The 25,343-nt window shown below is 40.9% G+C and overlaps 1 protein-coding gene across 3 annotated transcripts in view; it reads right to left on the bottom strand.

The window, feature by feature from the left end:
* CGNL1 (cingulin like 1) overlaps positions 1 to 25,343 on the bottom strand; it is a 156,097-nt gene that overhangs the window by 79,985 nt on the left and 50,769 nt on the right. For all 3 annotated transcript variants that reach the window (XM_077263817.1, XM_077263818.1, XM_077263819.1), the window contains exons 3-8: positions 14,849 to 14,943; positions 13,636 to 13,729; positions 10,180 to 10,281; positions 8,765 to 8,913; positions 5,185 to 5,326; positions 4,484 to 4,696 (exon numbers count right to left, since the gene is read on the bottom strand). In XM_077263817.1, the coding sequence (XP_077119932.1) occupies positions 4,484 to 4,696; positions 5,185 to 5,326; positions 8,765 to 8,913; positions 10,180 to 10,281; positions 13,636 to 13,729; positions 14,849 to 14,943 (795 nt within the window). The remainder of the gene's footprint in view (positions 1 to 4,483; positions 4,697 to 5,184; positions 5,327 to 8,764; positions 8,914 to 10,179; positions 10,282 to 13,635; positions 13,730 to 14,848; positions 14,944 to 25,343) is intronic.

Genomic DNA, 25,343 nt, shown 5'->3' with positions numbered 1-25,343 from the left:
TGCAGTGCCGGCAGCGCAGTACTAGTACGGGCACATGTCGCGAAGGGGTTAAAGATGAGCCTTCTTCGAGTCCAGCTAGAGCTTATTTTAATATCGGCCAGGTAAACTTTCAACCAGGATTATACAACTATTTCTACACTGATTTTCAACAATGTGTAATTTTTTGTGATGAGCGAGTATAGTCGTTGCTCGGGTTTTCCTGAGCACGCTCGGGTTATCTCTGAGTATTTGTTAGTGCTCTGAGATTTAGTTTTCGTCACCGCAGCTGCGTGATTTACGGCTGCTGGACAGCCTGAACACATGTGGGAATTCCCTAACAAACAGGCATTCCTCACATGTATTCAGTCTGTCCAGCAGTCTCAAATCATGCAGCTGCGGCAACGAAAACTAAATCTCCGAGCACTAACAAATACTCGGAGACCACCCAAGCGTGGGTGGGGAAACCCAAGTAACGACTGTACTTGCTCATCACTAGTAATTATCTCATAAATAATACCGTATTTTTCGGACTACAAGACGCACTTTTTCCCCCCCAAAAAAAGGGGGGAAAACAGGGGGTGCGTCTAATAGTCGTAATGCAAACTTACCCGCAGTGGTGTGGTGGCAGCGGCCGAGGTGCGGCGGCAGAGGTGCGGGGATGAGGAGGCGCAGTGAGCGGGGTCCCTTTCACCGGTGAGGTGATGCAGCAGCCCGGTAAGCAGCAGAGCTGGGTGAATCATGCTGTTATCGGTGGTGGCGGCCATCTTCCTGAGGCCACGCGTGCGCAGATGGAGTGCTCTGCTTCCTGGGGCTTAAGGAAAATGGCCGCGTGAGGCCGCGCGTGTGCAGATGGAGATCGCGGCGGCCATTTTCCTGAAGCCGAGTTCGCAGATTTAGATCTTGGCTTCAGGAAAATGGCCGCGCGATCTCCATCTGCGCACGTGCGGCCACCCACGGCCATTTTCCTGAAGCCCCGGGAAGCAGAGCACTCCATCTGCTCACGCGCGGCCTCAGGAAGATGGCCGCCACCACCGATACCAACATGATTCACCCGGCTGTGCTGCTGACCGGGCTGCTGCATCACCTCACCGGTGAAAGGGACCCCGCTCACTGTGCCTCCTCATCCCCGCACCTCTGCCGCCGCACCTCTGCTGCAACCCTCCCATGGACACCAGGCCGTGGCGTCGCCCACCTAAGCAGGAAGGGACCCTGCTCAGGTGCACGCCGTACCGCATCACCCCACCTCTGCCGACACCATGCCTCCTGTGACCCTGCTCTGCCAATGCCAGCCCTCAGGTAAAATACTGTAAATTCGGACAATAAGGCGGACCCCCATCTTATAAAAAAATCTTTTTTTCTGCAATTTTCACCCCAAATTTGGGGTGTGTCTTATGGTCCGGTGCGTCTTATAGTCCGAAAAATACGGTAATTCTCATGGCTTTCAGCACTGTCAAACATTTAGGGAATGTTCTCACGTGGAAGGTTTGCTTTCCACTCGGCACATAGGAAAGTTTTCTGCAGCAAAATCACACATCTGATACATGCAGATATTGGTGTAGTTTTTGTTGTGCCGCAGATTCCACCATTTCCATTTCGGAAGGTGGAATCCGCAATGAAATTCCATACAAAGAAATGAAATACTGCCTATTTTTAGAAGACATTTTGTAGATAACTTGTAGGTAAGATTTGTTGTAATCTCACCTACTTATGCTGCAGAATTTCCACACTCAAATCTGCAAAGATAATCCTCAACAATTAATCAATGTTTAATGCATAAAACTGCAGGAAAAAAGCAAGGAATAAAGGCATTAAAAGGAAAATACATGATACAAAGGACATTCTGGACACTCCTGATGTAAAACTGCAACCCTAAATAGGTTTGCATATCTAAATTACGCAAAAAATTACTGACTAATGATTAACCAAATATTCTAGTGTTTATGCCGACAGACCAGTCTATTTTTATCTAAACCCTAACAGTGTTATGTCAACCGCACAAAGCAGCACACCGTAAAGGGTGCACAGCGCTAACAAAATTCATACTGTTCCTGTTTTAACCCCTTCCTGTAAAATGAGGTCACCATACATTTAGATTTCAAATGCTTTCCATCAATCCAACATACAGTAGGAATGGTACAAGCAGAGGAGTAATGCCCATGGAGCAGAAACTGATTGTCACACACGGCGGTGGTCTCAGATATCACTGTCCGTAGAGACAGCGGCCTTTGAGGAGTTTGGGAGAGGGAGATAACTCCCTTTTGCCAGCCCCTCGCCGCGCTTGGAGCCCGATCCTGGGTTGTCACTTGATGCTATGACAACAAGGAGGCCTAAGAATGGCTTTGGTGTTTGCCATAAAACCACCCATCAGATCCCACCCGAGGCAGGGTCTAATAGACTACCTGACAAGTTCGATAATGCGCAATATTAGATAAGTTGAAATCAAAGGATCACATGTTCAAGTGACTATGTGGCACTAGTAGGTGCTGTTTAAAAAGTAGAAGACCATATACATTTAGAATTGTTTTTTTTTTTGTTTGTGTTTGACTCCCAAAGAGTGTAGTATATAATGATCAAAAGTAGCCTGTACCACGAAGTGGCACTAATGAAAGCTTAAACAAAAAAAACAAAACAAAAAAAAAGCATTCATGCAACTAATCCAATTGCAAATTGTGAAACTTCATGCTCTCTGAATATGGCAGTGTAAAAACAAAATTTTTTTCAAAGTGTGCATTTATAGTGAAAAATATATATATATATTTTTTATTTAAAAGCCCAAACTATAGAAATTTGGTATTGACATGACTTCCAGATTAACGATAACACTATATTTGTACACATTGTGAATGGAGCAAAATTTAAAACGTAAAAAATCAGTGGCAGAAAGGCGGTTTTGTTGATATCCCTACCAATAAAGAGTTAATAAAAAGTTTGCTAATAAAAGTGATATGTACCCCGAAATGATGCCTTTTGACAAATAAAATCCATCCCCAAAAAGAAGCTCTCATATGACTGCTGTAAAAACAAAACAAAACAAACAAAAAAAACTGTTTATCAAAAAGGACAAAACTGGCTTAATATTTTGCCCCATTTGTCACAAATCCTTTTTTATTAAAATAGGCTGCCATTGATGTACTTGGTACACCCGTGGCACGGCACAGCAGCTGAGTGCGCCTTCCCATCCACTTGTTATACATGTATCTCCGCTCCCCTCTTCCTGGCTTGGCAGCGCTGGCCTTACAGAAGAGGAGTCTGGAGATACATGTATAACAAGTAGACGGAAAGGTGCAATGAACCGATCAGTAATGCCAAGAAAGCACTGAGCACCTCATAAGCATGTTTGAATATTGAAAGTATGAAAACACTATAGGAACGATTTTCATTAAGGCCACCTCCCTACAAGATGCCATGCTTGGTTCTGATGCTCATTTTGTCCTGACAGACTATTTAAATTCAAGAGAACAGTACATGTAAGTGGCACAGCCCAAAGTGTACATTCCTACTATATTAGGCAAGTCGGCTTCAGTACAACGACAGAACGTTAGAAGACTCACCCACGTATTGCACAATGTTTTTAAAGAACTTCAAACTATTGAACATACTCTGCATACCTAGGTACACCAGATAAGACTTTATAAAGTCTATTTGACATCTGAAAAAGTACACCTTGCAAATTATGCCAAGGAGCTGTAAAAATGGCAGGTTAGAAAGGGTAAAATATAAAAAATAATTTTACTTTATTAGCATACAAAAAAGATGACTAATTGTTCAGATAGCCAAATAAAAAAACTCAAGAGATTGCTGAAATAGGGCAATGTGTCTATGTTAGGCCCCCTTTAGACATCCATATAAAACCGGTGCCATAAAAAAAAACAGTATTGGGGTTATCAGGGTGCCATCATGGTTTTTCCGGTATGGCTAAAGAAAAAGAAATTACAAAGCTCCTCCTATACTTTGCTATATTAAATACAGACAGCACACGGATAGTACATGTATGCCATCCATGTGCTGTACGTGTTTTACACCGACCCCTAGACTTGTATTGGCCATTGTCATCCATACTGCCTATAATCGTTTCTATACATCAGTATTTCATTTGTCTATCTTCAAGTCTTTTTTTCTATATGTCTTCTACAGAGAAGTGTATATTCCTAGGATATGTTGTGTGCAGGGAGCTGCCACCATCTGCTGGCAATGGTACAGGCTCAGCTTCTGAGCCCGTTTCATACACTTGCACCTGAAAAGCATTATACGAGTACGGCAAATATCAGGAAGGTGTTTAAAAGAAATTGGAAATATAGATAGGAAATGTCTTACTTCTTCCTGCTATATTCACTGCTTGATTTGGCTTTAAAAAAAAATGTTTGCATAGCAATAGAGGAGAATGCAACAATTGAATTTTAGATACACTTGGTGCCCGGTTGAAGTCTATGCATGTCCTTTAATGGTTGTGTAAAACTTGGATGCCACACATACTTAAAATGAGTATAGTAATCTTGTAATTTACCTTGACTGCCTCTTCGAGACTCTCTCGCATCTTCTTCAGCTCCTTTTCATATTGCTCTTTGAGCTTATCAATCTCCTGATCGTGGCTGGATACCTCTTCTTTCAGGGCTCCTTTTAAGGCAGTAAGTTCACGCTCTCTCTTTTTTAGGAGGTCTTCTTGTTCTTCCCTGGCCATCAGCAGTTCTTGAACTCCCTGTTTCATGAGTATAAGATCCTACGCAAAGAAATAATATACATAGGCATTCAAAAAGAAATTATTCACAACACAATCACAAACAATACTGGTAATGCTAGATAATTCATATAATACAGTAAGCTACATACAATAAGGAGCTGAAATTACAAAACAGGTGTTATGCCCGCATTTCCCATCAGGGTTAATAATCCAGTATTTCAGTAAGGAGAAGGATATAAGTTACTGTCAGACACTTCTGGCAACACTAGCCTCAAAAATAAACAAGCAACAGGGCCAAAATGCTCAATTCCTCTCTACTACGGGGGAGTTGGCAGGCTGTCCAATACACAATGGATTGTCAAATATGGAGCACATCTAATACTATCCTTATTTTAGATTTACACAAGACAAAAAATATCATAATATAGTATAAACTTTATTGTTTTGGCATTGTTCTATGACTATACATAAGGTAAGAGCACATAGCAGCATTATCCTAATCATTAATGTCATTTCTTATAACCAACCTGTATCAAAGCTTCTCTTTCTCCATCATCAACGACAGATCGCTTTGCATCATCCAGTTCATCATGCATTTCTGATAACTGCTCCTGCAGGTCCCGGATCTCAGTCTGATTCTGCTCCTGCTCCATCTTCAGCTCAAATAATCTGTCAGAAGAAAATTAAGCAATCATCAAGCTAATAAACATTTGCCCCCATCAAGTCCAGCCTGAAAATTGTTTAGCATGTTGGATTGAAAACCTTGGGTGATACAGTACATTTCTTACTCATATACAGGGGAAGCGTACACAGAACTGGATGTGGAAACAAAAATCTTTATTAAGTTATTCAAATGCAGAATGTTAAAATGTAGGGTAGGTTAATAGTGGCTGGGAAACAATAAAAGGGGGCACCACAGGTTGGCAATGTACAGGCATTTAATAGAATATATCTAGTCGCTGAATAATTTGTTGGCATCGAACCATGAAAAACAGTCTACTGAGAACTAGTACTGGCCATAATTCCATAATAAACTGCTATGTGCAGAAGCAGACATATTTGGACCCAAAAATACAAAACACCCAATAGAAAGTGTAGTTCAGCCAATATCAAGGCAGTAGTGAGAAAAACTAAACACTGTACCTGAGCCAAGCGATGTAGCGATTTCCCCTACGTGCATTTCGGTGCGTGTGTCTTCTTCTGGAGGACTTTTTAATATTTTGTATTTAAATAATTTAATACAGATTTTTTGTTTTTATATCCAGTTCTGTGTGCACTTCTTTTCATTATCTTCTTATTGTATGATGGCACTAAACTTTTCTCCATTATAGTACTGAACGTAGGTACTGAAGGTATATTGCTTACTGTGCGTACAAGTACCTGGTACCATAACCTGGGGCTAACTTTTGAATAAAAAAAATGTTGTAAATAGTAAAATTAAAGGATAGTAAAGTATGATTTTACTATAGAATCACCCTGACAAGTCACGCATAGTCCCTTGTGAGGGTGATTCTGTAAAGAAATCATACTTTGGAGATAACTTATGATTTAGAAGTTCGTTATGATCAGTGGCATTATGGCAGGTTCACACTTCGCTTTTGCCACACGTCAGTAACTCAGTCTAGGCTTCTGTTTGTCCTGAAAAATGGGATATGAGTGGAAACGATGACAGAACCAAGCAGTTTAATGAAGCAGATGGAGTCACTTTGTGTTAAATCTGACCTTTTTTTTCGTCAGTGTCTGCCTTTTTGAGGTAACCACAAAAAAACAAACAAAAAAACAAAAAACTCAATGGAGCTTCTGTACCCACCTCAAAAAAGAGGAGTCTGCCAAAACAAAGGCTAGAAAGTGACTCCTTAGGCCTCATTAAAGTTGATCGCTCTATCGCAGGTTGTGCCCGAATCCCGGTTTTTAGGTCTTTATTTTGAAGTCCCAACAGAAACACCGATATGTTGCAAAATATGAACATCGCCTCAGAGAACAAGAGACCAAACATTCGATAACCTTAACTAAAAGCAAATATTAGATTCTCTAATTATTCTGGGTCCAACGGAAAATTGTATTGTGAAAATGTCCTCACTATATTTAACCAAAGCTGTTTTCTCAGATCAGTCCCCCTCTTCTGGTCACAGATCATGCTACTGTGTTGAAGATAAGTACTCTGCACCCATCTAGTTAATGGTTTTCCGTTACAAAATGAAACCACGATGCAATTACACAAAATACAAGGGAAGCACTCAAGAGAGTCTACTGTCATTTTGAAAAGTAAATTAAGACTGCATGCAGAATGATGCCTCCAGACAAAAAACAAAGACTCAAAGTGCCAAAAGATCTATACAAAGCCTTATGCTATTCTAGATTAAAGGGTGGTCCTGGACTATGATACTGATGATCTATCCTTAGAACAGGTCACCAATATAAGACAGGTGGGGGTTCAACACCCAACACCCTCACCAGTCAACAGGTGGACATAAGTAGAATATAGAGCTGGAACACCACACCTCCACACACCACATAAGGGCTGCTCTTGAGGACTTCAGCTCAGTGACTGAAGCTGGAGAGTCCAGGCTCTGTACATTGTTTACTTATGGCTGTCGCCTGTCCCCGAACGACATGGTATCCTTTGGGGAAGTCATCAATATCCTGGAAAAGCTTTTAAAACAAATCACTAGTGAAAAATCTGTCATCTCAACCAACACTGTTGTATTGAAGCTGTAAGAGCAGAGATGAAAAACATTTACCCCAGTTCACCTTAAGGCAAACTAACAATAGTGGTATGAAAAGTGTAAAGGCATTTGGCTTATAGTCTAATACAAGAAATAACCTTCCAGCTTGTTTTCTGGAACACTTCCATGTCACAATGATGGTCATTTTAATATTAAATTTTCTGTAACCCTAAGGGCCGGATTCCTCAAGACCGGCATTGTCTACTCTAATCTTGAGGAGATGGGGTGGAGTCAGAAGATCCTAACTCAATGGTACTATGAAAGAACCAGGAGCACCGCCATATAAAATATGTAAGAACCGGGGTGCAACCAGCAGAAAATAGAATATCAAAACTAGGAGAAAAAGACATTACTGGAAAATATGCACACCACAACAGTGATTAAGCTATAAAAATTTCCATTTTATCGGTGCACAAATTTTTTAATTGTATTTTTTTTAATTGTGTTTTAATGGTTGTTGTGCACCAATAAAATAGAAATTTTTATAGCTTAATCACTGTTGTGGTGTGCATATTTTCCAGTAGTGTCTTTTTATCCTAGTTTAGAAGATCCTAATTCGTGAAAAAGTGTTTGCCTCTTCATGAAGTAGGAGTGATGGATGAGTAGCGTGCACCACTGTGTGCATTTCGCCACAAATCCCTGCCTTGTGCCGTAACAAACGCCATCGCTCATCATGAATTTTGAAGAACAATGGTCTACACGCCCCTTGCTCCACCCAGTTTGTCAGAGTTGGCAAAAATGGTGTGAGACTGTCAAAAGTTGCAAAGTCTTAAAGCATCATTGAGTGGCAACAATGTGGTGACTTTTCAAAGCCTTTTACACCAGAATACTGGCGTAAAAGCTATGATGAATCGGGCCATAAATATTTTCTACGTCTTGCAATAGTCAGATATTTCTTAACATGAGGAACAAAATTGACATAAGATGTCATTTTACTAAACAGACTGAGGTGAGACTAGCGGACAGCGGGACAGATCTGCTGTAACCTGCGCATGATACGTTGCGTTGGATAAGTGTCCGTGTATTTAATGGGTGCAAGTGTTGTGATACATTGAGAGAAATCTGAAGCAATATTTTTCAGAGCATGTTCCCTGCCAATTGTCTCTACTGTGTTCTCGCACGTCACAGTGTGGCCCTAGCCGCACAATAAACTGTTCCTCACACATACCAGTGTGTATCCTAGCCTTTCTAAACGTGTTAGTCACCAGAAATTTCACATGAAACACACAAGGATATACGCAAACATGTTCCTAATGGTACAATAAAAAAAAACAATGGAAACTACTTTTTTATAGCATTTAGTTGGCATAAGAATTACTATGAGTACCCCATACAGAAATCAGAAATGTGGTTCAACAATGGAGGATTAACCTAAACATACTCTTCTAGATGTTTTCTTAATTCTTTCTCACTCTCCGAAAGTTTCCCACGAAGGACTAAGTTTTCATTCATGCTGCGTTCAAGTTGATCTTGAATATCTTTAAGATTTGCCTTTGTTTTACTTTTCTCTTCATTGTTGCTTTCCCGATTCTTGGTTCATAGAAGAGAATTGCAATTATTAATAGAATACAACTACAGACTTTAATACAGGCACTAAAATAAGCAGAATATGCTACAAGTAATCCCAGAGGTACAACAGATTGCAACTTTAGTAAATGTGCTGTGTATTGCCTAGTCTGAAGCCCTGGAGTGACCAAAATCTAGAAATCGTAGAAACATATCTTTTAGGTCAGATCAAATCTTAATTGTAATCAATCGAGATGAAGGTACAACAGAAGAATACAAACAAGCAGAAGATGCAATTTTTTTCTCTTAAAAGAAACCTTCCAGTCCAAACTTAAAGTTTGTCTACACATTGGACATACATAGCTAATACAGCCTGATGGGGTGCCAGGTAGGATTCTTTCGTGGTTTTGAACATCACAAAATGGTTGTGGGCGACTCAGACTTTGCTCTGAAAAGCACTATAAGGAAATCCGAGACATGACCCTGCCTTTTTAACTTATCTGGTCAGGACAAAGAAAAGGACACCGAAAATGTACAGCAGACATACCTGGCACCCATGGCCCATGCATAGTTAAACTTTGATATGAGCTCCTCTTTAATCACTCAAACAAAAAAGTAATAAAATATGGCTTTTATGTCAGATTGGTACTGAAGCACTACAAAAATTGTATGCTATAGCTTTTTCACAACATATTTAAATTCACCATAACCAGTGGTAATGCAGAACCTTGATGGGCAACATTCCGATTAGAAAAAGAGGTCCAGAAATTGTTCCTTAATGGAGCATGTTGCCATTTAAAGGGAATATATTGCCAGGTTTTTGCCACCTTACATGGTAGCAGCATGATTTAGAGGTTAAAAAAAACCCTGATTCCAGTGAAGTGTCATTAACTCGGCTTCTTGCTGTAGTTTTTGTAACATCACAGTTTTATCAGCAGATTATTATCACTAGAAGACTAGTAAACCTGCTGCCATGTAGTCCTCCATATTCAGGAGCTCTGTATAACCTCGCCCCGGCCACTGATTGTGTATAAGCAGAAAGCTGCCAATCAGTGATGTGGGCGGGGTTATACAGAGCTCAGCATTAGAGAACTGCTAGATCAGCAGCAGATAAAACAGTTTTTATAACAAATACAACATGCAGTCCAGTAAATGATACAAAGGTCTCACATTTTACATCATGCTGCTCTCAAGATTCCATAGCAAAAACCTGCTAACAGGTTCCCTTAAATCACAGGAGAACAATAGATTACGTATGACAGTATACAGAAGGGAAACACGGATTAGTACCTTAACCTTCTCATCAAGTTGTGTCTGGAGAGTCGTGACCTTCTTTTCAAGTTCATTTTTCTGATCAGACAAAAGCTTTATTTCTGTTGTTGGATCTGGAGTCTAAAATGTTCAAAATATTCAGTTTTATGTACATAAATGTAAGTGTAAATATATTTCCCTTTAAAAAACAATTCACACAGCTGACATGCAAAAGGTATTACTGTAATAAAACAAATGTTTTTAAGCGAGATTTACATTTTATCAAGACACAAAGGAAAAACATGAAATAATGACATTTAGCAAATACAAAACTGCAGAAAAAGAACATTTCAGTGCATAACAATTTTACAGGGTATAGGCTCATTTTGTTGGGTTGTGTCTGTGAAATGCCACAGTGTGAACCTGCTTCTTCACACTGCACATATACTAACTTCACGCTTCAGCTCATTTCTTTGGTTTTGCTATAATTTCTTGTACTTTTTGTACAAAAAGGAGCGTGGCTCCCCTTTTTCCACTAGGCATTCAAGTAGATGGGGTAGACATATAAATAAACATTGCTGTATGTTCACTTACATATAGTTATATTCAATACTAGCTGAAGAGCCCGGCGTTGCCTGGGCATAGTAAATATCTGTGGTTAGTTATAGCACCTCACTTCTCTTATTTTCCCATCACGCCTCTCATTTTCCCCCTCACTCCTCTTATTTTCCCCCTCACTCCTCTCATTCCCCCCTAACACTTGTCATTTCGACCTCACATCTGTCATTTTCCGATCACTCCACTATTTTCCCTCACTCCTCTCATTTTGCACTCACACCTCTCATTTTCACCTCAGTATATACATGTTTGTCATCTCCCTTATATATAGTATACACCTGTATGTCATCTCCTGTATATAGTATATACCTGTATGTCATCTCCCCTGTATATAGTATATACCTGTATGTCATCTCCTCCTATATATAGTATATACCTGTATGTAATCTCCACCTGTATATAGTATATACCTGTGTGTCATCTCACCTATATATAGTATATATCTGTGTGTCATCTCCTCCTGTATATAGTATATACCTGTATGTCATCTCCTCCTATACATAGCATATACCTGTATGTCATCTCCTCCTGTATATACTATATACCTGTAGGTAATCTGCTCCTGTATATAGTATATACCTGTGTGTCATCTCCTCCTGTATATAGTATATACCTGTATGTCATCTCCTCCTGTATGTAGTATGTACCTGTATGTCATCTCCTCCTCTATATAGTATATACCTTTGTGTTATCTCTCCTGTATATAGTATATATCTGTGTCATCTCCTCCTGTATATAGTATATACCTGTGTGTCATCTCCCCTGTAAATAGTATATATCTGTATGTCATCTCCTCCTGTATTAGACCTCGTTCACACCTTATTTGGTCAGTATTTTTACCTCAGTATTTGTAAGCTAAATTGGCAGCCTGATAAATCCCCAGCCAACAGGAAGCCCACCCCCTGGCAGTATATATTAGCTCACACATACACATAATAGACTGGTCATGTGACTGACAGCTGCCGGATTCCTATATGGTACATTTGTTGCTCTTGTAGTTTGTCTGCTTATTAATCAGATTTTTATTTTTGAAGGATAATACCAGACTTGTGTGTGTTTTAGGGCGAGTTTCGTGTGTCAAGTTGTGTGTGTTGAGTTGCGTGTGGCGACATGCATGTAGCGACTTTTGTGAGATGATTTTTGTGTGGCGACATGCGTGTAACAACTTTTTGTGTGTCGAGTTGCATGTGACAGGTTAGTGTAGCAAGTTGTGTGCAGCAAGTTTTGCGCATGGCGAGTTTTGCGTGTGGCGAGTTTTATATGTGGTGCCTTTTGAGTATGTGCAAGTTTTGTGTGAGGCAACTTTTGCATGTGTTGCAACTTTTGTGCATGTGGCAATTTTTCCGCGTGTGCAAGTTTTGGGTGTGGCGAGTTTTGCATGTGGAGAGTTTTGCGCGTGGCGAGTTTTGAGCGGCGACTTTGGTGTTTCAACTTTTATGTGGCGAGGTTGGTGTATGTGTGGTGAAATGTGCGCTGAGGGTGGTATATGTGTTCAAGCACGTGGTAGTGTGTGTGTTCATATCCCCGTGGTGGTGTGGTGATTATCCCATGTCGGGGCCCCACCTTAGCAACTGTACAGTATATACTCTTTGGCGCCATCGCTCTCATTCTTTAAGTCCCCCTTGTTCACATCTGGCAGCTGTTCATTTGCCTCCAACACTTTTCCTTTCATTTTTTCCCCATTATGTAGATAGGGGCAAAATTGTTTGGTGAATTGGAAAGCGCGGAGTTAAAATTTCACCTCACAACATAGTTTTGACGCTCTCGGGGTCCAGACGTGTGACTGTGCAAAATGTTGTGCCTGTAGCTGCGATGCCTCCAACACTTTTCCTTTCACTTTTTCCCCATTATGTAGATAGGGGCAAAATTGTTTGGTGAATTGGAAAGCGCGGGGTTAAAATTTCACCTCACAACATAGCCTATGACGCTCTCGGGGTCCAGATGTGTGACTGTGCAAAATTTTGTAAATTGTAAAAAAGTCTGCACTCAACTTAAATCTGATAGATTTATTGGTACTAAGGTAGCACTGGATGCATTAGTACCAATAAATCTATCAGATTTAAGTTGAGTGCGAGACTTTTTTACAATTTACTATACGGCTTGGGAACCTAGTCTCTGCACCAATACATAGCAGTGCACACGGTGTTTATTTATATATGTGCAAAATTTTGTGGCTGTAGCTGCGACGGTTCAGATGCCAATCCCGGACATACACACATACATACACACATTCAGCTTTATATATTAGATATGCCACATATGCAGATATAGAACACACAAGAAGAAGCCATTACAATTCACTAATTAATTACAAGGGTTCATGGTACGTTTTAGTGAAATCATCACATGGTTCTGAGCAGATTCCTTTGACTTCATGTTCTACGGAGCCTTTAAATGCAGAATTTAATCTCGTAGGCAGTCATGAGATTTGGATTAAGAAAATAAAAAACATGAGTGCGTCCATACTTAAAGAAATCAAACATGGTTTTCCCACTTTGATTCACCATTTTAATTACAGACTCAGCTGGTCAGACTTGCACTCCAGCCAGGGTTCTTAAGAAAGCTAAAAATAAAGAAAAAGGAAAAAACACACCCCAAGAAATATTTGCAAAACCAACAGTGATTCAAATAAACCATGTAGGGACTTATCCGAATTCCTTTAAAGCTATTGTTTTTCAGCACTAAAATCTAAATTGTCAGATAAATGGTAAGTAATGTAGGTTAATAGTGAGCATCTACTGTAAAAGTAAAACAACTACAATACAACAGTAGGAAATTTCAAAGTAATAAAAATGCCATTAGAGAAGCAACATAAACAGCTTATATCTCAAGGTGTCCAAAATGTAAACACTAAGTGATAGCAGTGCGAATATTTACCTGCACTGTGCTTGATGCTCGAGATTTTAAGGTCTGAATTTTTTCAAAAACCAAATTGACTTTTCTTTTTGTGGCATCATCATTATCATGGCTCCTTAATCAGAATAGTGATAATAAAATTAGAAAAAAAAAAACAAAAACACAATCTCACACATTGTGAAGCTTTTGAAGCCGATATGCAAATATACCCTTTAACCAAAGGGGCGGTAGCAGATTTTTCTCCTGTGTGACTTTATCCAATCATAACAATGCAGCATTATACAGGAGAAAAAAAGAAAAAAAAAAGAAAACAGAACAGGCTTTTGCAGTGTAACCTGATGAGATTACATGTGCCTAAACCTGATCACACTGGATGAAATCTCCTCACTCCCTTGGCTTACTGAAATTACAATGTCGGGAGAGGAAGAGAGCACTGCTGGACAATGTCATTAAATGCAACGTCCTCCCATTACTAATGACCAATCAATTGAGGACCAATGGCCCGGTACCTGGAATAGATCCAGAGCATGTGATAAACACACTTCTAGCACAATCAACTTCAGCACTTCTCCCCACTGTATTATAGAGCCGGGAGAGGAGATCTGCATTGCAATGACATTACAGAGCCAGCAGGGCTGCGGTAGGGAGCAGTGACAAAGAAGATAGTATGTGACAAACACTGCTCGCACTATGCTCTGGATCTGCCTGAGATTTTGGTGCATTATTCCTCAATTCCCGGGATAGATTCAGAGTGCTGTACTGAATGTGTAATGACATTACTACACACTTCTCCTCCTCTCTTGGCTTTGTAATGTCAGTAAACGAAGTGGGCGAGTGTGATCAGGATTAGACAAATCAGTTTTACCAGCTCTCACTGAAAAAGCAGGTTCTGACTTTCTTTCAGTCCCTCATTTAGTATAGTGTTCAGTATGAGTACTGAGGCTCTGCACTACAGGCACGATGTACTGACATCATCGCAGTACAGAGTCTCAGACTCATAGGTGCAAGCTAAATGGTGTATCAAGGACTCATTCTATTTAGTGGTATCTGCAACCTGAGGATGTGGCTACCTCTGAAATTGGGAGGACGGGTGAATATGGGCTCCATAGCAGCCACATGATCGGTCACTATGGTTGGTACATCCCTGGCCAGGAATGTAAAAATATGAGCAGCTAAATCATAATTTCCCATCAGTAAAATGTATTATTCAGTAGACCACCGGGCATTTACTAACCCTTCTTTTAAGTAGTTGAATAGTATTTGTTTTGCGGTTTCCTCATTAGTCTGCTGTGCAAGTTGCTGCTGCCCCTTCAAAAGGTCTGGTGTTGCCTGAAAATAAAGAAACGAAACATTAAATCAAATGTATTCAATATATACATGTATCTAAAACCTACATTCTACAGGATGTAAAACACTATATGGCTAGAATCACTGAATATAAAAAGTACGTGCAGAAAAGAAAAGAACAGAAATTCGCAAACTCTGTAATCATTACTAGTATACAAGCAACATTCAATCAAATTGTTCCATCTGGCTCAGGATCGCCTTCGAAACGACGGGAAAAGCTACCCATGGAAAGGAGTCCATTATATCAGATAATATTGTACTCTGTGTTAAAAAATAGCATTGACTATATGCCAGTTTTGTCCATTAGCAAACTCTGAGCTAGCTCCACACCTATGTTCTTAGAGCTAAAAATGGCTGGCACATTGTCTTTTTGTATTACAATATAGCTAAATCCTAGGGATGCAGATGTTTCCCTTTGGAATGGGAGAGGGAGTAGCACAAAAATATTAGAAAATGCTTTAAAGGGAATCTATCAGCAGATTTTTGCCATTTAATCGGAGAGAAGTAAGAGTTGGGGGTTGAGGCAGTGATACCAGAGAGAAGTCACTTAGTAGACTGTGTGCTGTAGTTTCAATACAATGAGCATTTTATCAACAGGAGATTATCATTAAAGGGCTAAGTGTCCAGTGCAACTCAGACCAACTAACCTGTGTAACCCTGTCCCCACCACTGATTGTCAGAATACTGCCAATATACACAGGGAGCTGCTAATCAGGGGTGTATGCGGGGTTACACAGGCTTCAGCTTTCTGACCACTACTAAATCTGCAACAGTGTAAATAAGGATTCTATCAAAATAGCACCAAGCAGCCCAGGAAGTAACGTCACTGAAATCAGGCTCTCCGACCCTACATCATGCAGCTCTCAGATATCCTAGCAAAAACTTGCTGACAGATTCCCTTTAAACACATTATTTAAGACTTGATGAGAGCAGTTTCTTCCTAACTTTCGTATGTCCGAGTGCAAAGTTGGCTAAGCATCTAATGTATTTTAGGAGAGCAGACTTACAGGTCCCTAACAGCAGACAATGGGAAAAGATTTGGGCATGCTAAATTTCAGAAGCGTCTAGCAGTGGCTTGTTTTCAATCTGCATGGGGAAGCTCAGAAGGAAAACGATGTGACCACTTCACCACCTGGCTACTTCATTTCCTCTCAGCCGACATCCCCACTATCATCATGGGTGACTTCAATATCCCCATTGACACTTCCACCTCAGCCGCCTCTAAACTTTTTTCGCTCACTGTCTCCTTTGGTCTCACTCAATGGTCATCCGCAGCCACCTATAAAGATGGCCACACTTTGGACCTCATCTTCACCCGCCTCTGTTCCCTTACTAATCTCACTAACTCACCCCTCCCCCTGTCTGACCACAACCTACTGACATTTTCTTCTCTCTCCCCTCCTAGTGCGCAACCTCCACTCCACAAACTCACTCACCCTCGCAGAAATCTCAAACACCTCAATTTACAATCACTCTCCGAGTCCCTTCTCCCTCTTACAGACATAGCTTCCTTCCATGACAGATGCTGCTACCTCTTTTTATAACACCACAATAACAGCAACATTCGATTCGGCCGCCCCACTCATGCATAGCAAAACTCGTAGAATCAACAGGCAGCCCTGGCTAACCAGCCTGGCCAAAGAACTGAGACAAGCTTCCAGGATTGCTGAAAGGCGATGGAAGAGACCTCGTTCTGCTGAGCACTTCACTGCATACAAGCAGTCCCTCGCCAGCTTCAAGTCCACGCTCACTGCCGCAAAACAAACTTACTTCTCATCTCTCATATCCTCCCTGACTCACAACCCTAAACAGCTCTTCAACACTTTCAATTCTCTACTCTGTCCCCCAGCATCTCCTCCCTCCCCTCTCATTTCAGCTGAAGAATTTGCCTCTTTCTTTAAGCAGAAGATAGATAACATCAGACAAAGCTTTGGCCCGCAGCCCCTCCTCTTGACTTCTCAGCCTTGTTCCAAAGCCAGCTTCTCCACCATGACAGACAATCAGCTCTCCATCCTTCTATCAAGATCACATCTCACCACTTGCACTCTTGACCCGCTCCGGTCCCACCTCATCCCTAACCTCGCAAAAGTCTTCATCCCAAACCTAACACAAGTCTTCAACCTCTCACTTACAAACGGTGTCTTCCCCTCATCCTTCAAACACGCATCAATAACACCTATCCTCAAAAAACCCTCCCTCGACCCATCCTGTGTCCAGCTATCGCCCGATATCCCTTCTCCCTTATGCCTCAAAACTACTGGAACAGCATGTCCATCTTGAACTGTCCTCCCACCTCTCCTCCTGCTCCCTCTTTGACCGGTTACAATCTGGCTTCCGAACACATCACTCAACTGAAACTGCCCTAACTAAAGTGACCAATGACCTACTAACCGCCAAGAGCAAGCGACACTACTCTGTCCTCCTCCTCCTGGACCTGTCTTCGACACTGTGGACCACTCCCTCCTGTTACGGATTCGCTCATCTCTTGGCATCACAGACTTGGCCCTATCCTGGATCTCATCATATCTAACAGACCGGACATTCAGTGTCTCCCTCTCCCACACCACCTCCTCATCTCGCCCCGTCTGTCGGTGTTCTCCAAGGCTCAGTTCTAGGACCCCTACTCTTCTCCATCTATACCTTCGGCCTGGGACAGCTCATAGAATCCCACGGTTTATAATATCATCTCTACGCTGATGACACGCAGATCTACCTATCTGGACCGGACCTCACTTCCTTACTGACCAAAATCCCACAATGTCTGTCTGCTATTTCATCCTTTTCTGCTCATTTTCTAAAACTGAACATGGACAAAACAGAATTCATCATCTTTCCCCCACCTCACTCTACCCCTCCACCCGACCTATCCATCAATGTCAATGGCTGCTCACTTTCCCCGGTCCCGCACGCTCAGTGCCTCGGGGTGATCCTTGACTCTACCCTCTCTTTCAAGCCACATATCCAAGCCCTTGCCTCCTCTTGCCGATTCCAACTCAAAAACATTTCCCGGATCCGTGCATTCCTTGACCATGAAACAACAAAAACACTAGTACATGCCCTTGTCATCTCCCGCCTCAACTACTGCAACCTCCTACTCTCTGGCCTTCCCTCTAGCACTCTGGCACCACTCCAATCCATCCTAAACTCTGCTTCCCGACTAATCCACCTGTCTCCCCGTTACTCCCCAGCCTCTCCTCTCTGCCAGGCCCTTCACTGGCTTCCTATTGCCCAGAGGCTACAGTTCAAAACACTAACAATGACATACAAAGCCATTCACAATCTGACTTCTCCATACATCTGTGACATGGTCTCCCGTTACCTACCTACACGCAACCTTCGATCATCTCATGATCTCCTTCTCTACTCTGCTCTCATCTCTTCCTCCCACAACCGCATCCAAGACTTCTCACGTTCTTCCCCCATACTCTGGAACTCTCTACCCCAACACATCAGGCTCTCACCTACCACGGAAACCTTCAAAAGGAACCTGAAGACCTACCTCTTCCAACAAGCCTACAACCTGCAGTGATCCCCAGTCTACTGAACCGCCACATGACCAGCTCTACCCTCACCTAGTGTATCCTCACCCATCCCCTGTAGACTGTGAGCCCTCGCGGGCAGGGTCCTCTCTCCTCCTGTACTTGTGTGTGCCTTGTTTTACTCATGTTTATTGTACTTATCTATATTTGCCCCGTTCACATGTAAAGCGCCATGGAATAAATGGCGCTATGAAAATGAATAATAATAATAATAATGTGATTGACAGCTGTTATGTCTTTCTATTTAACAAATGCACCTTAAAGAAGCCGTCCCACTAAGTTTTCTATTTATTAAATCTGTGTATATGTGCATGTAATCTAGTGTGTGTTAATATACTCACCAACCGCTGCTCTCTCCAGTGTCCAGGACCGTTCTTCTCAGTGACGCCACCTCTCTGCAGACTGTCCGAGTCATGCTGCACTCTGCGAGACCCAGAAGTGGCTTTCACAGTGTAAGTCTATGGAGAGTCAGAACGAGCCTACGTAGGCTTTCATTGTAAAAGAGACTTCTGGCTCACACATAGAATGATCCGGATAGTCGCAAGTGCTCTGACATCATTGAGAAGAGAAGTGGAATGGAGCTGGACACCGGAGAGAGCAGCAGTGGGCAAGAATACACTCACGGCATATTACATGCACATACACACATTTAATGAATTACAAACTTAGTGGGAGTGCTTCTTTAAAAGGGAATGGCAGACCGTGCAGGCGAAATGCCGCTCACCACTTTGGCCAATTATCACATTATTATATCTCACAATCATGTACCTAATAATGATAATATAATCAGAGTTGAACATATTTCTTCCAAAGTCAATAAAAAATAATACGTGTAGTAAAATCAGTGATGTTGGGCATTTAGAGAAAGCAATGTTTGTGCGGAAGACCTAAATTTACGCCAGGCTCAGACAAGAGCATGAAAAATCTTTCAATCTTCATCCAGGAAAAAATATGACTATTTTCATCTGTATACCATCCATTTTTTTTCATTTTTTTCATCCATATGGCATCAGTTTCTATACATCAACATTAAAAAATTATTTAGAAGACCAAATTCAGTGTCGTATGTTAAGAATTGCAAGGTATCCATAAAGTCTATGGGTGCATAAAAAAAATATCGGATCACATACAAGTCACCTGTACTGTATCCGATTTTAATAGGAGAGTCAAATAGGAAATCTAGAAGAGACTAGTGCATGCTGTGATTTTTTTGGGGATGGACTTAGTCATTTGAACAGCCCTATATAATATCATTGGTCAGTGTGCAATCTGACTCAGATACGGAGAGCACACACAAGTACTAGAGATGAGTGGATCTCTGGTCAAGGTCCTGGTCAGTAGTACCTGGCAGCTAGGCCTATAGAATCTCTTATCTTAGGCCGTCCTTGGAGAGGCTTTTGATTAGCCAAGGCTGGCGAGACATCATCTCTGCCTCATATTGGGGACACCAGAAGTTAAGAGATTCGTGGGCCAGAATTTGTCATTCATGCCTCATCAGCATCAATAAGCCAAAATCATACCATATTTGTGACCACAGGCAACATAAAAGTGCTTATTATCCTCATTCTTCTGCTCAAAACACAACTTATTTGCATTGAAGAATTTAACCCTGACGGCGCAACATCACTTTATGCAAGTAGGGTAAAACTCTTCATTGTGACATAACAACTCAATGGATATAATGTGCAGCTATATTCTTGGACTATTACATCCCTGGCTGAACTGCACACACATTGTATTCCATTTTTCCAGAAAACCATGAATAACCAGTTCCTGCAATTGTATTGCTTGTAACTAGCCTGGAAGGCACACACTGCCCTAGTGTGCAGCAGAATTAATCCCAGAACTACAAACACCTTCACAAAGTGCACATTTGTCCCCTTAGGCCACATTGGAACGAAGATTGTTTGCTTTTATTAAAAAAAGCAATCATGAATATGATAAAATAAGTGAACTTTATTCAATCTTGTACTTCAGTGACAATTCCCAAAAAGACCTGTAAAGAGTTCACCTGCTAACACTGATGTGTAAAGACGGGAGAGGAAAAATACATATTGGGAACCAATAATATTTCAGAGGACACTTGTCGAGATTTGCACCAGGGCTGTGGAGTCTGAGTCCATTTTTATGGAGTCGGTATAAAATGGACAGACTAATAAGATATATAATAAATTAGGTTCAGTAGTACAATGCAAGATGTGCTGTAGATGTCTTCATAATAATTTGGGAAAGTTATGAAATGTCCTATAAATGTCTGTTCTGTTCCTGATCTAAGGATCTGGGCTTTTAGTCGAGATGAATCTGTGCTGCACTTTATATACCGCACACGCTCAGTAGTGAGGCAGTGCTGTGAGGTTATAGTTGAGATGAATCTGTGCTGCACTTTATGTACATGCTCAGTAGTCACCAGTGCTGTGGGGTCGAAGTCAGGGAAATGGAGGAGTCGGAGTCGGTGGTTTGCCCTGATTTGCATCTTATTTATTAAATGGCACATGCCTTGTGCACTTTGTATTAACAGACTGGGTGGTCTTTGAGCCCGCTATGGGTGGGTGTACTGTTGTACCTTTAATTTTGTGCCTCTAATAAGAGTCTGACAGTACATCCTGGCTATAATCACTTCTTATCTGTTAACTTTGTTTTAGAGTGAGAAGAAAAGTGTCACAATTTTTTACTTAAATTTTGCACAATTTTACATGGGACTTTTAACTGATGTACTTTTCACCTTAATGAAAAGGAAAAGATAAATGAACTGAATAATAAGTGTGGCCCGTAGTCACCACAACACAGAATGTCCTGGATTTCATTATTTATTTTTCTTCTGTATTATTGTCATAAGTGGGCAAAATTATCAATGAGGCAAAACGTTACTTTGCCCTTTATTTGCATCTTGCTTTCTGGTTCTACTCCAATTTTTTTGAGAACCTGAAATAAAAGAGGTCTAAAGAACTGTCTTTGTAACTTAGGACATATTCATCACCCGAGACACTTTTGAAGCTGTAAAAGGATATGCTCTCTAATACACTGAAGAATATTGGTCACTCAAATTAATGGGTTTCCACGGCATAGAATTTGCTCCTGTGTCAGTATTGATGTCATACTGGTATGACAGGTTTAAAGAATGTTTCAAACCAAAACATTTCTGCACTCCCTTCTCCAGGTGACTTTAGGGGCCATTTAGACCTCTTCTGAAGTCAGCCACAAAGAAATTCCCTAGACAATATTAATAAACTGCCCAAGTAGTAAAAAGGTGTTTTTACCCAAAAGTAAAAATTTTTTAAATTGAAGCCACCACATTTCCAGCTTACAAGCATCCTCCCGTCCTTCCCAGTAAACAAATGCGTTTTCCAGGGAACGTTGTACGAATGACAATCCAGGAAACACAGTTTTATCGGGTCCACGAGAGCAAGAACTGCCGCTTGGTAGTGTCTCTCCACTTTGGCTTGTAGAGGTAGACCGATCGACATATTGCATAAAAACAGGCGTAGTCCTTGGGAGAAAATTCTAGACTCGCTGGCTACTTGGTCTGACAGCTGATGATTTATAACCACCCTTAGGAAAATATTAATTTTACAAGACTGTATAGTGCAATATTACTACAGTTTATTAAAAGTTACCATATACATTTTTTATGGTAATTGTGTCTCAATTTGCTGACAATATCTTGGTTTGCAGGCACTGAATGGAAAATTTAATGTTTTCTACCACTGAAGAAAAATCTGTTTTGGTCATCTGATAGACAGATACATGGCTGACAACTGTTTGGGCTAATTCACACATCAGTTTTTCACAGATAGCTCTCATACCTGTGATAATCTTTGATGCTTTTCACATGTCAGTGATTTTTTGTGGACTAAGTGGTTCACACACAATCATGTGGACAAGTCCGATATTGATCCAAGTGTCGGATCAAACCTCAGCAATGAAAGTCTATGGGTTCCTAAAAAATAAAAAAAATGGACAGCACTCGGATGCCATTTCTCACTGACTGATAGGAGATGTTGAAACTTTTTCTGTTGAAATTCTCATGATGCTCTGATGAAAATCACTGACTTATTTATGTTGAACCCCATAAAACTAATGTGTGAATGAGTCCTTACTAGAATTTTCTCTGGTAAGGGACTGTTCACGTACGTTACAATCACATGGTCTTGTTCTCATTCATTGGAACAATGTATGTTTCCATTAAATGACTGCAAGGACAGATCTTGCAAACAACTAAGGATTTAGAACACACAAATTGTATTTACTATCCAAAATATAGTTTAAAAAAAAAAAAAAAAAAAGAATACTGACTTCATATTTTAAACAGTGATGTGGATCAGCAATCTAAAACCTACTATGGTGCTGTTAGAACATTTGTATGAAAATGAACTTTAACCATTGCTATGAATGCTGTAGAAACAACAATACTGACTAGAGTTATAGCATGAAACAAAAATCCTAAATATTTATCCCACTTCTAAAGAAAGGAGCTAGAAAAGCTCATTCTGCCGAGCTGGCATATTGCCCTCTAGTAGTTGTCATTGGGTACACTGGCTACAACAAAGTGATTAATGAGATTGACAAGGCCTTTATTAAAATGATTGGGGTCACTGCAGTAGCTCAAGATTTCTATAACAGCCAAGTTTATCAAAGTTCATTGTGAAAGGGCACTATGAAGCTCATGTTATTGCCTGTTAGGTGGCCGTGCTTCAACGGCTGGAAAGGAGCCATCCTAGCTGTCTGTTCTCTCCCACCAAGTCATGAACACTTTCCTTATGTACTTCAGGTTAGGATAGTGGCTCTCTGTAAACGTTCAGGTGCCAAATTAAAAAAACAAAAAAAAAACATTGCTTATTTGATTCAGAAGGAGAAAGTGTAGGTTTAGAATAGATTTTTTTTTCAGTTATATTAGACAGCCATTTTGAATCTTATAGATGGCAGATCACATTAGTATATCTGTAGAGATAAAACAAAAGGTAAAACAACAAGCTAGACTACATCAGCCGGGTTATTGTGTTTGCTTCTAGCACATTTGGGGTCCAGGTGGCACTAAATTTGAAATAATTGGTATAGAGGGAAGAGCTCTCAAAATATTGGGCTAACATATACAGAGCCCCATTGTAAAAAAAATAAATGCTTTATTAATGAACGGCAAAAAAGTCAGACTAACCACACACAAATAATACACACCAATAAATATAAATAGAATTAGATAATACTGGAATAAGCCAACTCACTCTATTTCGGTGTTTAAGATATATGCTGTTCCTAGCAGCGGAGGTTGGCACCCTAAGAAATCGAAGTGGCGCACCCCCCCCCCCCCCCCCCCATGCCCTGATGTGCCCTATTCTGCGTGCACCCATAAAATCACATCAGAAATAACAATAGATAAAAAAAAATGTGTAACAGGGATGACCCCCCTCTATTTGCACCCAACACTGTCTGCAAACAACCAAAGGGGTGTGTTATGTATCCAGATATGTCTATTGAAGATATTTTTATGAAAAAAAGATACTTATGACAAAAAATACTACTTTAATCTAATGTTCTAAACTCTACCTTGCAGCGGAGGTTGGAACCCCCGCTCCTTGGCGGCTGTCCCTAGGATGCCCTATAACCAGCAACTATATCACAGACCGCTTAAAACAGCAAGGCCAGATATGCCCCTAACTGCACCAGAAAAATAATTGATAACATGTTATATATACGGTAAGGGGTAGTACTTATCCAAGCAATTCTTCCGATAATTGCCTCAATGCGTTTCACAGTGCAGTTCATCAGGAGGCCTGATTAATTTTAAGTTAAATCATGATGTCCAGTACTTCTGTGTCTTATATCATGGATCCCTGTTTAAATATCCCACTTGTTTAAACCACTCCCTGAATACCACAGCTGTTCCTGTTAGGAAGGGGAAACATCCTAGATAATGCAACGATAGTCTCCACATCTATAAAGCGCCTGCACCGTATTCTTGACACTAGAGCCCCTCTTCCTGCACTGTGCATGTAAGGAAAATAACGCATGAGAATTGTACTGCGCATATCCACACACAAGCGCTCCATGCTGGAGCGCACAGGATCATCGGCGCACAAACACGCTTATCAGGAAGTGTGTATGCTATATTACACTGCACATATCCATAAGGATGCGTTTCACGCTGGAGCGCGAAGGATCAGCGGCGTACGATCGCACCTGTCAGGAAGTCTGCATTCCATCTTCCCTTGGTAACTGTTTGCATCTGGATGCTAGAACTTCACCTTGGAACGCACTCAAAATATATGATATACCACATATCCAAAAATTATAGCTGGTATATTTATACAAGGCTATATCATCTATTGTGATGACAGTGGATGATCTTAAAGACATGAAATATGGCAGTGGGAAAAGGCAGTCATGCTGGCTGTCATGTGTACCTATAAACCATGTGACCCTATCGGGGTCTCGTTCTTTTAGTCTTCATTGGCTTTGAAGAGATTATCTGTCTTTATTTTCTGCAAATGTATGGGCCAAATCCAAACTTTATTGCGGGTACCCCTTTTTCCTGAATCTGCCATTCATAGCTTTCGCCCGTCTATGAAATTCCTAGATGTTGGTTTCTCCTGAATCTGAGGAATAGGCCCTTTAGGCATTCCTTTTTTAAAGGGGTTAAGTGGTGGCTACCCCAATTTTTTTGCCAGGTGGCACCAAGTGATTCCAAATGTATGCTCTCACCAGCAGCATCAAGCTCCATGTTCTCCCTGCAAAAGCAATCACAGACTATTCCACACAAAATACAGAGAGCACATTTTGGTTGTCACAAAATGCGGTGTGATCCTCTTAAATCGGGCTCTGTAAAGAACACTGCAGGGTACTACATAT

Source organism: Ranitomeya variabilis, chromosome 5 (assembly GCF_051348905.1).
Source record: "Ranitomeya variabilis isolate aRanVar5 chromosome 5, aRanVar5.hap1, whole genome shotgun sequence".
Taxonomy (NCBI): domain Eukaryota; kingdom Metazoa; phylum Chordata; class Amphibia; order Anura; family Dendrobatidae; genus Ranitomeya; species Ranitomeya variabilis.
Note: the sequence above shows the minus strand (reverse complement) of the source record. Positions and strands in the feature narration are given on the sequence as shown.